Source organism: Papaver somniferum, chromosome 5 (genome assembly GCF_003573695.1).
Source record: "Papaver somniferum cultivar HN1 chromosome 5, ASM357369v1, whole genome shotgun sequence".
NCBI classification, from domain to species: domain Eukaryota; kingdom Viridiplantae; phylum Streptophyta; class Magnoliopsida; order Ranunculales; family Papaveraceae; genus Papaver; species Papaver somniferum.
This window is the reverse complement of record NC_039362.1, coordinates 21780754-21796209: the sequence shown is the minus strand read 5'-3', so window position 1 is coordinate 21796209 and position 15456 is coordinate 21780754. Positions and strand designations below refer to the sequence as shown.

The window sequence follows — 15456 nt, the reverse complement described above, 5'->3', positions numbered from 1 at the left end:
AAGTGATGTTAAATGTAACTTCGTACTAAATAGTGTGCTTCTAATAGTACTTTTATTCAAAATGGCATAGTAGCTCATTTTGAATATTTATAATTTGTACCATCAATATACACTGATTAATACATGACAATATGTATGGCCGTACATAAAATAATGAGAATTCAGCCGAGTGAAGCTCTGAAATCTTGCAGGCATCATAAGAAAGCTACAAGGCCAATATATCCATCAGCTGGATATGCATTTTCAATTCTCTTGCAAAATATAATGCAGAAGTACGAATCTATAATTCCGACGGCGGGCCAAAGATTCACACATATTTATAAACATATATTGAATACTGAGAGTTCTCACACATATTTATAAACATATATTGAATACTGAGAGTTCAGCTGGGTGAAGCCCTAGCATATATATTATAGATTTGTCTTTGATGCAGGTTCAGATGCAATTTTACAAGTTTTGCCCTTGCTAAAAAACCATCATCGACACAACTTTACCCACATACAAAGCCATCACCACAACCAGCAACATTGCCCAGCCCATCATATTTGCTCTTGCCATCTCTCTCTTCTTTTTTTCTTCTTCTTGTTTTCTTCTTCTTGCTCACTCTCTAGCTCTGAAGTACAGAAGAAAACTGCAGAGGTTTATTTGTAATTGTATGATATTAATACTGGGAGTTCTATATATACGCAACCATTTTGCCAAGATTCAAGAAAAAACTAACTAAATTATATCCATCTAAAACAAAGGCAATCCTTAATTGAGTGTGCCGAGCTAGTTTTCCCAAATTCAGGATTTCATACCTATTATTTATACGGAGATCTGCTGAGTTAACTGCGCAATGTGTTGGAGAACCATAATAGTCCTTCATCTGTCTGGAGGAACTTTAACAATGAACAAGCCCTTGCCAACCTAAACTGCGGTATGTTTGGTAAGCTCCGATACTTGATGAATAAACAAAAGAAGATCAAACCAATAAAACATATTAATCAATGTGGGAAAATTTTGAGGTCATATTTTAGTTAGATTCAAGTGTCGTTGGACATGTCAGAAATGGCGTTCACATGGTGATCTTAAGTCATAGAGGTCTCTGTTAACCTGCACTTATATCCTTCCTAAATAGAAAAAGGTTCTGGTACATCTCAATCACTAACTGATTAAAGTGTGGCAGTTGCTGGAGCTCACTGCTCATAACTCAAAATCGAGATAAAGTTTGTGATCAAAGTTCAAGGGTGGAACTACAGCCAGGCTTCTCCTGGATGAAGCCACCCCTAAAGAAGACATAAGTCCATATTTTGATAGCCTAATTTGTATTGAGTTCTAGTTTGTGTGTAGATATTAGGGTTAAGCCAGGGCTAAAAAAATGCTCAAGCCCGGGCTATACCAAATGTCTGGTTCCGCCACGGCAAAGTTGTTAATATGGAAATTGGTCTGAAATGCTAGATAAAGAGGCAAGAAAGAAACTCCAAATTTATTATTGTTGGTTAAAAAATATGGAAAAAGAAATTTTCATACCAAATCTGGGGTTACTTGTTCCCATTTGTTGGAGTCATCCGTTTGAAAGCTGAAACGAGCTAAACTTGAAGAATTCTCGGCACAGTATCTTGACTTGGACACATTTTGATTCATGTCATGTTTGCTTATCTCAAACTCAGCACCTTCATAGGCTGTCGAAACTTGATCGCTAGAAACTGAACTGATAATGCTGTTAGAAGGAAGAACTACAATTCTTGAACTCTGAACATTTGGCGAGAGAGCTGAAACTTCTAGATGCTGCTTCGGAAAATTGTTCATACGATAATTCTTTCTTTCACAGAACAAACTAAACAGGAAATCCCTCAAAAGGGTATGAGTATATCATAATAAATAAAAACACCCGTATTACAAAATTGTTTCAGCAAACATCAAGTAATTCCTGAGCTCTTAGAGGAAAAAGATGACAGAGAAAAGTACTTGAGAAAGAAGGAAAAGACATGCAAATCATTTTCTACATACGAATGTAAATTTAAAAACCACATAAAGCAGCACATATTCATTCAGACCACCTGTTTGTGTAATACCAACTTCAATATATGTCCATCTAATTCACAATATTAATAGATTAAACACAACAAGAAATCTGCTCTTTACACCTATAAAATTCCTGCAGCAAAGATGAACTTAAAACCTGCCACAGTATAGTTGCACTATCTCTTCTTTTTTTTCTCTTTGATAGGTAAAATAGGGTATGGACGAGTTTCGAGTTGTGGTATCGACACCTAATGACTTTACCACTCTACTACAGAGGCATCCACAGTGTCGTTTGCTCTATCCTAAACAATGTTAATATCAAGCAAGTATATTAGACTATGCCCCCTTTGTTCGACCCCTTGACCCAATAAAGACTATTAGATTGTTGTAGAATGCAGCACATGCTCATTAAGTAGGTAAAGAAGACCAGAATGCAATGAATAGCTAAAAGTATGCCATTTTACATACTTTCCAAATCATACACCAACACCCACATGAGTTTTTCCATAGAAACGACTAATATACCAAATAAATGAACAGAAACAAGACATTTCTTATCATAGAAACAAATCAAATTAATTTGAAAAGAAAATTTCCAGAACGGAATAAAAACACATGAAGCAACTTACATGTAATCTTTTTCAGTGTAATTCTACCCATATATATCATCACTTGGCTGAGGAAACATAACCTTACTCGTGCTTCCAAGCATATAATACTAACGAAAAACCAAGACCTTGCAATTGTGATTCTCTAAAAGTCTCAGAGCAGGACCACGGTGTAGCAGATGAGTCAGACGAAGTATTTCTTTTGAATGAGGAGTCGGTAGAGGTATTATTAGTAGCCCATGACTTCTCAGCCGCTAAGCAAGTCTGGAACATGAAAACTGCATTTCCTACTGCACCAAACAGCCAACTATGAACATCCCAAAACACCTCTACATGGATCCCATCAACTAAAATTGTTTGGTTCCCTCTAAATTTCCATCTTAGTCTCTTCACTTGCATCACAGTTTTACTATCAACCTGAATGACGAGACAAGGTTCTCTAAGGCCAACAGTATCACACTCAATTATGAGATCATGGATTAATCCATTATCGAAAAACTGAGCCTTAGTACAATAAACTTTCTTCCCAAAAATATGTTCCCTTTTTGCGATAACAATCCCATTAAAAGAGCTATTTGGTTCCAAGTTAGCCTTTTTATAAGCCTCATTAGTCAAATTCCCAAGTAAAAGAACCATTTCTTTATCAAACACAATAGCTACATAGAATCCTTCGAGTGGTTCAGGTCCAGATCCAAATTTAGCCAAAGAAAGATCCCAATATATATCAACTTTACTCTTCTTATTAGCTAATTCTAATGTTTTACACCCTTTCCTTTTAGAGAATAACCATGGTTTTATATCAACTTTGCATAGACAATGATTAGTAGTAGAATCATCAATTCCAACACTAAGAACTTGACCCATCAAATTCTTACTCCATGTTATGTTTATCAAACATGACATTCCTTGTAATGTACTCTGATAAATACATGTAACCAAATTTTGTGCAGCTTTACAAGTAGTAGTGCTAGATGAAGAAGAGTCTATAATTTGAACTCCATTTTCACCGAAACAAGATGGAAAATCCCTCATCTTTTAACACCCCCAGAAATCAGAATTTGCAGAAAATAAAATGGAAGAAAATGGGGTTTGTGAAGCTTACCTGAATTTATCAAACCGAGGATAAATTCTAAGAACCCATTTCTTAACTGCTTCAGAAATTTGCTTCTCAAAGTGGGTTCTTGGTTTTGTCTTCCTTCTTAGACTCAGGAATCAAACAAGAGCTGGTCTTACTTAATGAAAGAATCCTGGAATGTGCATGGTGGGGGGGTCTGTAAAGATGTATTTGGAAGAAAAAAGACAAAATAATTCTTGACTGAATTTTACTGCTGAATTTCTTCTGTTGTCAAACTTAGACCATTTTTCAGTGGATTTTTGCTTGTTAAGATAAGCCAAGACAAATCATGAGACAAAAGAAAAAGTTAAAAACTGACTTTTAAAATAATGTGAAAAGACATTATTTATTGACTTTTAAAATACAGAAATAGACGGCTTAGAAATATTATTATCAGAAAAAAAAAAAAAAAAAAAGTTGATTATTGATGGTGAGATTAGTGAAGGAGTATTTAAGACTCAATAAGTATTGATAATTAGGTACGTAAAAATGATAAAGATTTCTTCTTTACCTGACATAATCACATGCATTAAGTTACTTAAGATTGGGTTAAAGAAAAAGTTAAGTATGATTCGATATCATCGAGTCTTCTGAGTAGTTTTCGTCTCTCTGGCATTGATAAGACAGGACTAGGTATCGTATGTTTTTTAACCTCACTACGAGTTCAAAAATGTTGCACCCACGGTTAATGTGTTGTGATTCACTGCACCATCATCATACTTGGAGAAATGAAAAGCACAAACATAATCAGAGACGCAAACAAAGACATTCTTATGAGCGTAGGAGCTACGGCAGTTATCCATGGCATGCCACCTTAGTGCGTATACTTATAGTTTATGATCATCAATTACTGAAATCGTAAGGAAAAGTTCTTCTTTTTCAACCACAAATCATTTCTCAGATTGCTAATGGGTTTGCATTAATTAGTAGCTTGCAACTACCTGGCCCCCTTGGCGCATTTTTGGTTCGGTTCTCGCAGGGCAACATGACATTCACTGAAGGGGGAGGAGGTGGACCACTCCTGTAGGTGCAGAGAAAACACCTTCGAGTATTATCAGTTATTACGTACAGATCTAATGGAAGACAGGACATGAATGAAGTATGAGAGTAAGATGGACCGAATTATTGAATTGGTTGCCAATACGTGGTCTGCACTCGACTTTCATGGCAGCATGGGCCAACAGGCCGTCGACCATGTGGTCGTGACAATATGGCATTAGCGTGTATCACAATGATCATAACTCAGGGCTAAAGTGGTTAAACGGTTAGTAATATGTCCGTCCTTGTCATCCGAAATAATCGGGAAAGCTTGCTAAATATGGTCGTCTATTTAAGAAAAGGAAATCAATAAGTTGATCAAATAACTTGAATTTTTTTACTTGGATCTAATACATAAGTAAATAAAAAAATATACGCATAACTCAATCATATCTTAAAATCTAAGAAGAAACTATTTTAGGACAATTCAATGAGAATAAGGATAGGCCATGCGAATAAAAAGAATAGCAAAAAAACATTGCTCCGAATCAACATTATTGCAAATAAGCAAAATGGCAAAATGGTCATATTATGTAGCCGAGCAGTCAAGGCTTGTCCGTTCCGCCTCAAGATGGTTTTCAACGGATAGAAAACACCACGTTTCGAGGACTAGTTGTTTTTTTCCTAAGATCTCACATGTATTGTATCTCCTTCTCACCTCCTCCTCATTCTCAACTTACATTATCACAACTCTTCTCTACTATACTATTCTAAACTTTTATGTAGTCAATCTCTGTTAAAGCACTGCTCGATTCAACCAACCCAAGCGTTGGTATGCCAAGTTTGATTGTGAAGTTTAGTTCAAAAACTCAAATGCTTGAATTGGTTACTAAAGTCAACTTAGTTAGGTTAGAGTTAGAATATAGAAACGTTGAGGAAATCTCTAGTAACTCACTGAAGTGTTAAAGTCGTATTGAAGATAAACAAAGACGTCATCCTTCAGATTGAGGTTAGTAGATATTGACTTTGACTTGTTCCAAATTTGTATCCAGTCCTTATATTCGTATTCATTGAAAACATTTCATGCTAAGTTTGTTTTACATGGCTTTAGTTTTTTAAATAATTTGATCATTCTTGTGATCTAAGCGCTTAAGGAATGATATATATTGGTTGTTTCTTCAACTTATTGTCTAGAGTTACGTAGTATAGTTTACTATACTTTCGTACTTTCGACATAACACTAGTATGACTCTTAACATGAATTAGTTATGTGGTTTCGGCAAAATAGATATATAAAATTTGCTTTGGAAAGGGAAAAGACAAAACCTTTTTCAGAGTTTTTTGAGAAAGTGTAGTAAGAGTAGATGTTGGTCTTGAAAAAGAGAGGATACCAAATACACTACCAATTTTTTGTTAGGAAACTTATATGGATAAACTTAACACAATTAGTAGCACAGGTCAACAATAAAGATCTGATACCTGGCATGTAGATAAGTTTTACTTGGACGATCTCAAAAATCAATATCCCAATAATAAACAATATAATATGGACAACAAAAGACACAAGATACCAGAAATTTTGTTAACGGGGTAAACTGCAATGTGCATAAAAATCCCAAGACCTAGTACATAACTTGAACACCATATTGTATTAATCTGCTACAGACACCAGCATACTATTAGACTTCAGAATATTATGTAATTGAGACCGCGTTAACCCTACGATTAATTGGTCTTCAGTTGCGCTCTTGTAGATCTCTTGGATCTCGCAAGACCCTACTTAACGCGATTTCCCTTGCTGACGTCCTTTACATGCCTAGGAGTTGCTTCAACCTAAGTGAAGACTTTTGACTATTTCGTCTCTAACAAAAAGCCTATTGATTCTGTAATGACCCGACCTTCCATTAATATTGTCCTCACTTAGCCATTACGGTTATCCGGCAGTATGGAATTTTCAACGGGGTCCCTGCGGTCATCCAGCAGCAAATTCTCGGGAGGTCACTCAACCCTGGATTACTCATGTTCGAGCACGCTTAGCTGAAGAGCTTTCTGCCAACTGTGAAGCCAATTGTGCTGAAAAGGCCTCTGTATAATTTAGAAGTTCATTGCCTTCCGTTGGAACGGTATCTGGTATAACCGCCCACCATTACCTCTCACTCGAGCACAAGCGACCCATCCCTAGTTGTATCCTAACTATTACTGATATTTTTCCCACTTAATCACTGCAGTTATCCAGCAGTGTGGTATTTTTAACAACACTACTGCGGTCATCCAACAACTGCTTCTAGAGAGATCACTCATCCTTTGACTACTCTCGTCCGAGCACGCTTAACTAAGAAGTTTTCCCACGACTCATTCAAGTGTACCCATCAGGCTTTTCCAAGCACGCTTGACTAAGAATTTTTTCCTCCAACTCATTACCCATCAAACCTCGGTGTTAGGAGATGACCAACCATTACTTATATTCCACCACCTTCAATTAGATCCGGAATATATTAAATCCCATATCTCAGACATTCCCGCCACTCATGAGACCAGTACCTGACCAGACTTGTCTAGCGTACACTCTCATCCTCGACAGGAGAACCATCGTCTATTGTGATACCATTTGGAATGACCCGACCCTCCACCGATATTGTCCTTAGTTATCCAATGTGGTTATCTGTCAGTGTGGGGTTTTCAACATGTACCGTTGTGGCCATCCAAAAAAGGATTCCTAGGTGGTCACCCAATCCTGGATTATTCCCGTCCAAGCACGCTTAATTGCGTAGTTTTCTGCCAACTTCTGAGCCAATTGTGCTGAAAAAGCCTCGGTATTAGGAAAGGATGAACCATTATCTATAGTCCATGAGATGAACCTTACCTGACGAATCAAGATATTACAATACCACCATCGTAAATTGGATCCGTTCTCGGCCCCGGAATATATTCAATTCTAGATCTCCGACGTTTCTAGCCCCTCCTGAGAAAAATACATGATCCAACTCGACCAGCGCACTGTCTCACTCTGGTGACCTGTTTTCAGTTCTGATACCATCTATAATGACCCGAACATCCATTAATATCGTTCCTACTTAGTCATCGCGGTCATCCGACAGTGTGAGGTTTTCAACGGGCGTCGCTGCGATCATTAAGCAACAACTTCCCGGGAGGCACTCATCCTTGGATCACTCCTGCCCAAGCACACAAACAACAAATTTTTCTGCCAACTATGGAGCCAGTTGTGCTACAAATGCCTCGGTATTAGTAAATGATAGGCCATTACATATATTCCAATTGGCGAACCCCACCTACCAAATAGGGTATTACAACTCCACCACCACCTTAAATTTGAGTCGTCCCTAGCTACTAAATATGTTCATGCAGCTCAGATCTCTGACGTTCTCTTCAACTCATGAGACCAATACCTGACCCAGGTCGTCTAGCATACGATCTCACCTTGACGGGTGAAACATCTTCGGCTCTGATACCATTTGTAATGACCCAATCTCCCATTGATATTGTCCTCACTTAGCCACTGAGGTTATCCGGCAATGTGGAGTTTTCAACTAGCGTCGTTACGGTCATCTAATAATAACTTCCCGAAAGGCTATCCCTGGATTACTCCCGCCCGAGCGCATTTAACTGCAGATTTTTCGTCCAACTGTGAAGTTCATTGCCTGAGAGAGCCTCGGTATAATGTAGACGTTCCTTTCCTCTCATTGACCGGTCTTGTATAACCTCCGGTTACCACAACTTAGTCGAATGTACCCATCGGGACTCGGTTTTAGAAAGGAAAAACCATTACCTTTGTTCCAATTGGCGAACCCTACCTTCCAAATCGGGATATTACATATTTTCTTTAGATATGTTTCAATCAAGGTATGGAAATTTGTTTCCAATAGAACATGTCCAACAAACCTCAAGAATCTAGAAAACTTACACTCTTATCAAATAGAAGCCTATATCACTACCATTCTACAAGAACAATCTAAACAAATCAAACCATAAGTGATTTAGACATCTATCTTGTACAAATCACAAAGTTCTGAGACAAAGAGTACTTTGTGATTTCTATATATCTTGTTCTTTACTTATATTTCGGAAACTACAAAAATCAATAAGAACAAAATCTGGATATAAAAAATTATCAAGTAAAAAATAGTTTGACCGGGCTTCGCAAATTCTTTAGTGAAGTCTTTCAAACTCGTAACCTAATACAGTTTCGCTAGAGGAAACCTTGGCTTTAAAGGACAACTCTAGCCGCAAATTGGAAACAAAATTTCTAAGATTGAGATTATACTGTGTAGGGAGTCCTCTATTTATACTGTTGAACATGTCTTGGTAGCTTACAAATAAATAAAGGTTCGTGAACTAGTTTCCATGTTTACGAATTGCATTGTAACGAAGCGAGCTAAACTTCTCCACATAGACTGTACGTGTAATCATGTGAGAAGTTTTCTTTGAATCACAAATGTGTGCAACAATAAGTATACATTGTACACCAAGTGGTTTTCCAAGAACACGGTTAAGTAATTCTGGCACCGGCAAGCTTAAGTTGGATTTTAATGATCACAAGACCGAATCAGTTCGTGAAGTCAAAACAGTTTGTGAACTAAAAGTCGTCTTATAACTCAGGAGCCTTTTGAATTAACAAGTTCGCGAACTGTTAAAATACTTTTTGTGCTTAGAAACAAAAGGTGTACAGGAAGCATTCAAAACCAGTTTGTGAACTGCATAAATCTGTTTGTGTACGATTGAAATAAATAGTATCCAGGACTATCTCAAAATCGTCTAGTTCGTGAAATTAGCAAATCAGTTCGTGTACGCGAGTTAATTGAGATTCACATATTAATCCAAATTTTATTTCTAAAAGTTCAAGTTCGTGAACTGAGTAAAATAGTTTGTGAACTTTAAGAACTAACTTGACTAATCCTTATTGCTTGATTTCTTCTTTGCAATGTTCATCATAATACTAAAGTCATACGACATGTATTAGTAGATATAATAATAGATAATATGAGTAAGTAGGATAGTCAGTCTTCACATACCTTTGTGATGAAGTTTCTGTTGACCCCGTCGTTTTTCAGTTTTTAATATTCAAGGTCAATTAGTGAATTCTGATGTTCAATTACCATGTTTTATTCCTAGTTCGGGACTAACTTTAATAGCCTCGCGTTTTTAGGGGCCACCAGAAAGGATTTAGGGGCCATCAATTTATACCCAGCCAAAGACTCTAGTTAAGGGGTACCCTATATGATATTGAAGTTACATAAATGCCCTTTTGGTAAAACTGTATAAAAACCAAATCAAAAAAATTCTACTCATTTCAACTCTTCTTCTTCCAGTTTCATATTATCTTCCGATTGTGGAAGAAAAAAAACTTTCCCTCGTTCTTGTATTCAACCGAAACATCGCCGCGAATCGTAAAATCAAAACATCGTCGATTCGTTTATAAAACAATGGATAAGGGAAATGAAACCCACAAACCTAGAACCAAAAACGTTGCTCGGGGTATCGATCCAAAGATTGGTATTTTAGCAAGAAATAAAGAAATTTTTGCTGCAAATGAAGAAGAACACATAGTTTTGAACAACTAAAATTGACAACAAGCTTGACATACCAAAACTTGAGAGTTTGGCCAATCGATGCTCTGAAAATATTGCCCTTTGTCAATTTAGTGACAAAATTATCAATTACATGTAGATTAAAAAAAATAAAAACTTTCAACTCCACCATGCATCTTGATTTATTGAATCTTCAACACTCTTGAATTCTTCGTTCTTTAGTTTCTTATGTGGTTTTGTTAGAGCACTGGTCGGTCGAAATCGCATGTGTTTCCATCTCAAGCATATTTGTCAATGTTAATGATCAAAACTATAAGCCTTGATTTCTAGTCTACTTATAGCTAAGTCTCGGACTAGGATAGAAAGTGTAGTTGATCTCAAGACTCCATGGCGATCATCATACAAAGACGAAGAACTACTCAAGGAATTTGTGGAACTTCATTGACTAAAAGGTATGTGGAGACTTGAAATTATCTATCACTCAAAAGTCTATTTACTCTATCTCCTATCTTGAGACAAAAGTCGTATTGCTATATAGACTTTGGTTATACACATTTGTTATTTCGAGCCGAGTTTATCTCGCGTATCTATTTCTCGAAATATGTGTTGGTAAGCTTTTGCTTTGGCCAAGTTCATATTTACTAGTGACGAAAGTCATATTAGTTTCAATTACTTGAAAATAGATTTGACAAAAATGGTTTGTGAATAACAACTATATAACGTCCTCTAAGAATGTTTCAATGGTTGAAATGAGAGTTTAGAATATATAACCTTGGAAGGATATAAACATTGTGTGGTAACACATATATGTGTAAGTCCTTACTCCTTGAACCAAAGTATGCGTACTTTGCTGCTCAGGAAAACCGGAACTAAATTCCTTGTACTAGTACGCGCACTATCGGAACTTCACATCCCGTGAATTTCTGCTGGAGTTTGTGAACTGAAAACAAACATATTCCGGGGACTTAAGTCCGCGTACCAGTATGCGTACTTAAGTTGGTTATTTTCTAAAACGGTTATTCGTGAATTGAAACTTATATTAACTAAAGAATGCATAATTGCAAACCGTGGCTATAAAGTTCATGAATTGATTCGAGTGAATCAAATCGTTTTTGCTTCGATTGTGCCTTGTATACTTCTATAAGATCTAAGCAATTGAACAACTCTCTAACTAGTTCATTTCAGTCATTTGAACTAGTTGTGGTAAAGAAGAATATGGTTGATATGGAAGTGCTCATATGGATAACCATTTGGTTAATTACTGTTGAACCAACTAAATGTACATGTATGGGTACGGTTACACAAACCTAAATAAACGTGCAGTTCTTTTGTGTGTAACAATCTAAGTTCGATCTAACGGTTGAAAGATATTAACTTGAATCTAATCAAGTTTTCATCTAACGGTGAATATTGAATGCTTTTTTATTTTTATTTTTTGAAAAAGAATGATATATTAAAGAGAAAAGTTATTTACATATGTACAACAAAAAGCTACAAGGAAGCTCCCAAACTAGAAAAAAAAAAGAGAAGATTACAGACTAACTACATTTTCCCATTGAAAAGTAACCTGAGATATAGATAAGTCTGAGAATGTATTTGTTGTCGAACACCACAGGCTAATCATCTCTTTGATGATGTTCTTAAGTTCCTCAATTGACTTCAAACGACCACCATAAAATCGAGAGTTTCTTTCCTTCCAAGTTTCCCATATTATTGCATAAGGAATAATCTGCCAAATTGTAGCATGTCTTCTTCCAAATCTTTGTTACTAAGCTAACATTGATTGCAAAGCCTGATTTGAAAGACTATATAAAGGAGAACTCTAGCAACTGGGAAACCTAATCCCCACACCTCCTGTGTGATACTAGTTGTATAAGCTAGATTGATTCTCCTTTAACCTTAGGTTTCTTCTCGAGACCCTGTAGGTTAACGACTTGAAGACTTCATTGGGATTGTGAAGCCAGACCCAACTATTTTCTTTGTAGTTGCGTGATCTGATCTTGCTGTTTCTATCGTATTTGAGTACAATCGTAAGATTGGCTTGAGATTGATTTCTCGGATAGGAAAGATATAAAAGAAGTCACAAACACGTTCGTCTCATCATTTGTGATTCTGCAATATCTTCTTTCGCTAGTCGATTAAGATTACTGTGAGGTGATTGATAATTCTAGGCTGTTCTTCGGGAATATAAGTCTGGGTTGTCAATTGGTTCATGTTCACCTTGATTTATCAAAAGACGGAACAAAAAATCGTACATATTTCTGTGGGAGACAGATTTATATATTACCATAGACTTTTCTGTGTGATACAGATTTGTTTATTAAAGTCTTCGACTTTAGGTCGTAGCAACTCTTAGTTGTGGGTGAGATCATCTAAGGAATCAAGTGTGTAGTATCCTGCTGGGATCAGAGACGTAAGGAGCGCAACTGTACCTTGGATCAGTGTGAGATTGATTGGGGATCAACTACAGTCCACACCGAAGTTAGTTTGTAGTAGTCTAGTGTCTGTAGCGGCTTAATACAGTGTGTGTTCAATCTAGACTAGGTACCGGGGTTTTGTGCATTTGCGGTTTCCTCGTTAACAAAACTTCTGGTGTCTGTGTTATTTCTTTTCCGCATTATATTTGGTTATATAATTGAAATATCACATGTTTTGGGTTGAATCAATCAATTGGGAAATCCAACCTTTGGTTGTTAATTGAAATTAATTGATCCTTGAACATTGGTCTTTGCTACAGTTCAAGTGATTTCTCTTGTATTCAATTAGACTCCCAGATTTCTATTTTCTTGAGTAAGTATTGAATCGAGAAAGTGAGATATAACTCTTTGATATACTTTCATTAAGATTGAATCTGACTGTCTAATTGATTCTCTTATTGGAGTTTGTCCATACATATTACTAAGCGAAATATTGGGTGTGGTTGTTAGACCCCCACTTTTTCAATTGGTATCAGAGCAGGCAAACATGTTAAAGAACTCATAAGTCTGCGTTTTTAGCGATCTGATTATGAACGAGTCTATCTCTAATAACGTACCGGTTCATAAATTACCAGATGTTTTTCAAAGCTTGGATTCACCTGAGAAAACTGTCACATCTAGGTCAGTATCTAAACACTCTCTTAATATAGAACATGCTGGGAAACACGCTTAGAAGAACAGTTAGATGAACTTTCTTATGAAGGTGATTCAGATATTGATAGATATGTTGATAAGGAAGTCTCAGAGTATGTTAAGCTTTTGAATTCGTTGGAAAAGAAAAAGATGACAACTTCTCATGTCACACCTTTTCTGACTAATCTCTGTCGTACAAATAAGAAATTGAGAAGATGTTATACATGTGTTTATGTTTCAAATCATTCTAAAGAATCGATCCTCAAGGAATCTGAGGAAAACCTACGTATAAAGTCACTTGAATGTGATAATATTTATCAAAAGTACTTCTTGTTGGAAGAGAAACTTGCAGAAACTGAAGCAAGGATTAACTCTCAGCAAGCAAGTTTTGCTTATCTCACTCGAGAAAAACGCCTTGAGGATGATTTAGTTGTTGCTCTTGATAAAATCAAGGTGTTGGAAGATGACTTGAAAAAGTTCGATATTAATTCAAGCAAATTAACCACTATGATAGGAGCAAGTAAAAATCATCGTGATACACAAGGATTGGGCTATAAGGGAATAGATGCTCCAAGTATTAGCGAAGAGGTAAAATTTTTCAAGGATAGTGCTTCTTCTCAACAAAAGGTTTACACTGATGGAAAAAGTGAAATACCTTCACCGGAAGTTAAAGTTCGAAAGAGAAAAGTATATCAACCTCCAAAGTCAGCACACACGGATCTAGGTAAGAACATTCCTTATGTTTGCCAATATTGCGGAAATAAAGGTCACCTGGAAAGGAGATGTCGTTTCCGTATAAGGAATGAGAAACTTCATGATGTTCTTGTTTGGGCATCACAAGAAGTTGTGAAACCAAGATAATCCCCTTAACGTTATAGGTTGTAACTGTCCAACATTTAGGCAAAGGAATCAGTGTTGTGATAATCCTAGTTTTTCCTATAAACGTCATATGATCCTTTTCACAATCGTAATGGTTGTCAAAAGGATAACTTCGTAAAGACGAAGACAAGATCTTATGCTCCCAATTGGAGAAAGACTAACTTGCAAAAGAATAGTCAATCCAATTCTCTTCCGAGAATTCTAGAAGAGAGTAACGGGAATAAGGTTCTGGTTGTTCCTTAACGTACTCAGAAGTGGGTACGAAAGAAATACAATGATGCTTTGAGTGTGAAAAGGAATGATCTTCCAGAAAATTCCATGACTATGGGGAAGGCAGTATCCATGATGTCGGAACTTAATAAGTTTTTTAGAAAAATGGAATTGGATTTGAAAGGTACTAAAGGCGATCTCTTTCATGATAATGCAAAGGTCACTTGTGGTGATCAAGACATTGTTCACCCCAACACAACTTGATTGTGTTGTAAGTGCATCCTCACCAAGGAATGCGCTGCTATGTATACGGTGAGGGAAGCACGAAAATTGGGACACACAAATTATGTTCGGTAAGGCTGTAGAATTCGACTGGATTCTTCTAAAAAGGTACGTCTATAAACCTGAGCAAGATTTGTGATCCATGTACCTTGCTTATTATTCATTTCTACCTAACTTGATATGTATTTAAGGTTCTTAAACGTTTAGGTTTGAAAATAGTAGTTTGGGATGTTTGGACTTCATGCTATACCTAGCAGGTATACATACTTAACGTCAATATTCGGTAAACTTATTTTGGCCATAACTTCTTCGTCCTAACTCGGAATGACCTCATTCTTTTTGAATTATCTTCCTGTTTGAATTATCTTCAAAATAGAGAAGATAATTCTGAATTTGGATGAGTTAAGCATGGTCCTTGTCCTGTCTCTTGTTTTGAGTGTTTTTGTTCTGTTCGTCGCACTTGTTCCATTTCTCTTGGACTTGGGCAGTTGGATTCTTGGAGTACCTCTCTTCTAAGCTCTTTTGTCACTTTACAAGAATGTTGTTGGTGAATCACAAAGAAGGAATCTTAAGAATGGGCAGTAGCACGCATTGCTATGGGATTCTTGAATTTTCACAACCATCTTATGTGAACTATGGTGCATGGTCATTAATGACTTTGTATGTTCTTCCTTGTTAAGAAAATATTTTTATACGCCTTTGGACAAAGGTTAATTTTT

General features: G+C 36.5%; 1 protein-coding gene across 3 annotated transcripts; it reads right to left on the bottom strand.

Annotated features, from left to right (window-relative positions):
* Positions 1-303: 303 nt before the first annotated feature.
* Positions 304-4013, bottom strand: LOC113281139. 3 transcript variants are annotated; one of them, XM_026529799.1, is made up of 4 exons: positions 2640-4013; positions 1516-1822; positions 804-944; positions 304-616 (listed from the first exon to the last, which is right to left on the bottom strand). In XM_026529799.1, the coding sequence occupies exon 1, from the start codon at positions 3648-3650 to the stop codon at positions 2703-2705; it is 948 nt and encodes a 315-aa protein (XP_026385584.1). In that variant the 5' UTR covers positions 3651-4013; the 3' UTR covers positions 304-616; positions 804-944; positions 1516-1822; positions 2640-2702. The 3 variants fall into 3 exon arrangements, with proteins under 3 accessions (XP_026385584.1, XP_026385582.1, XP_026385583.1); XM_026529797.1 differs by having other exon boundaries at positions 1516-4013; XM_026529798.1 differs by having other exon boundaries at positions 391-634; positions 1516-4013.
* Positions 4014-15456: the final 11443 nt, after the last annotated feature.

What these genes read in the sequence shown, in the direction of transcription:
- LOC113281139 (XM_026529797.1), bottom strand. Translation starts at nt 3,650, where the DNA reads ATGAGGGATTTTCCATCTTGTTTCGGTGAAAATGGAGTTCAAATTATA.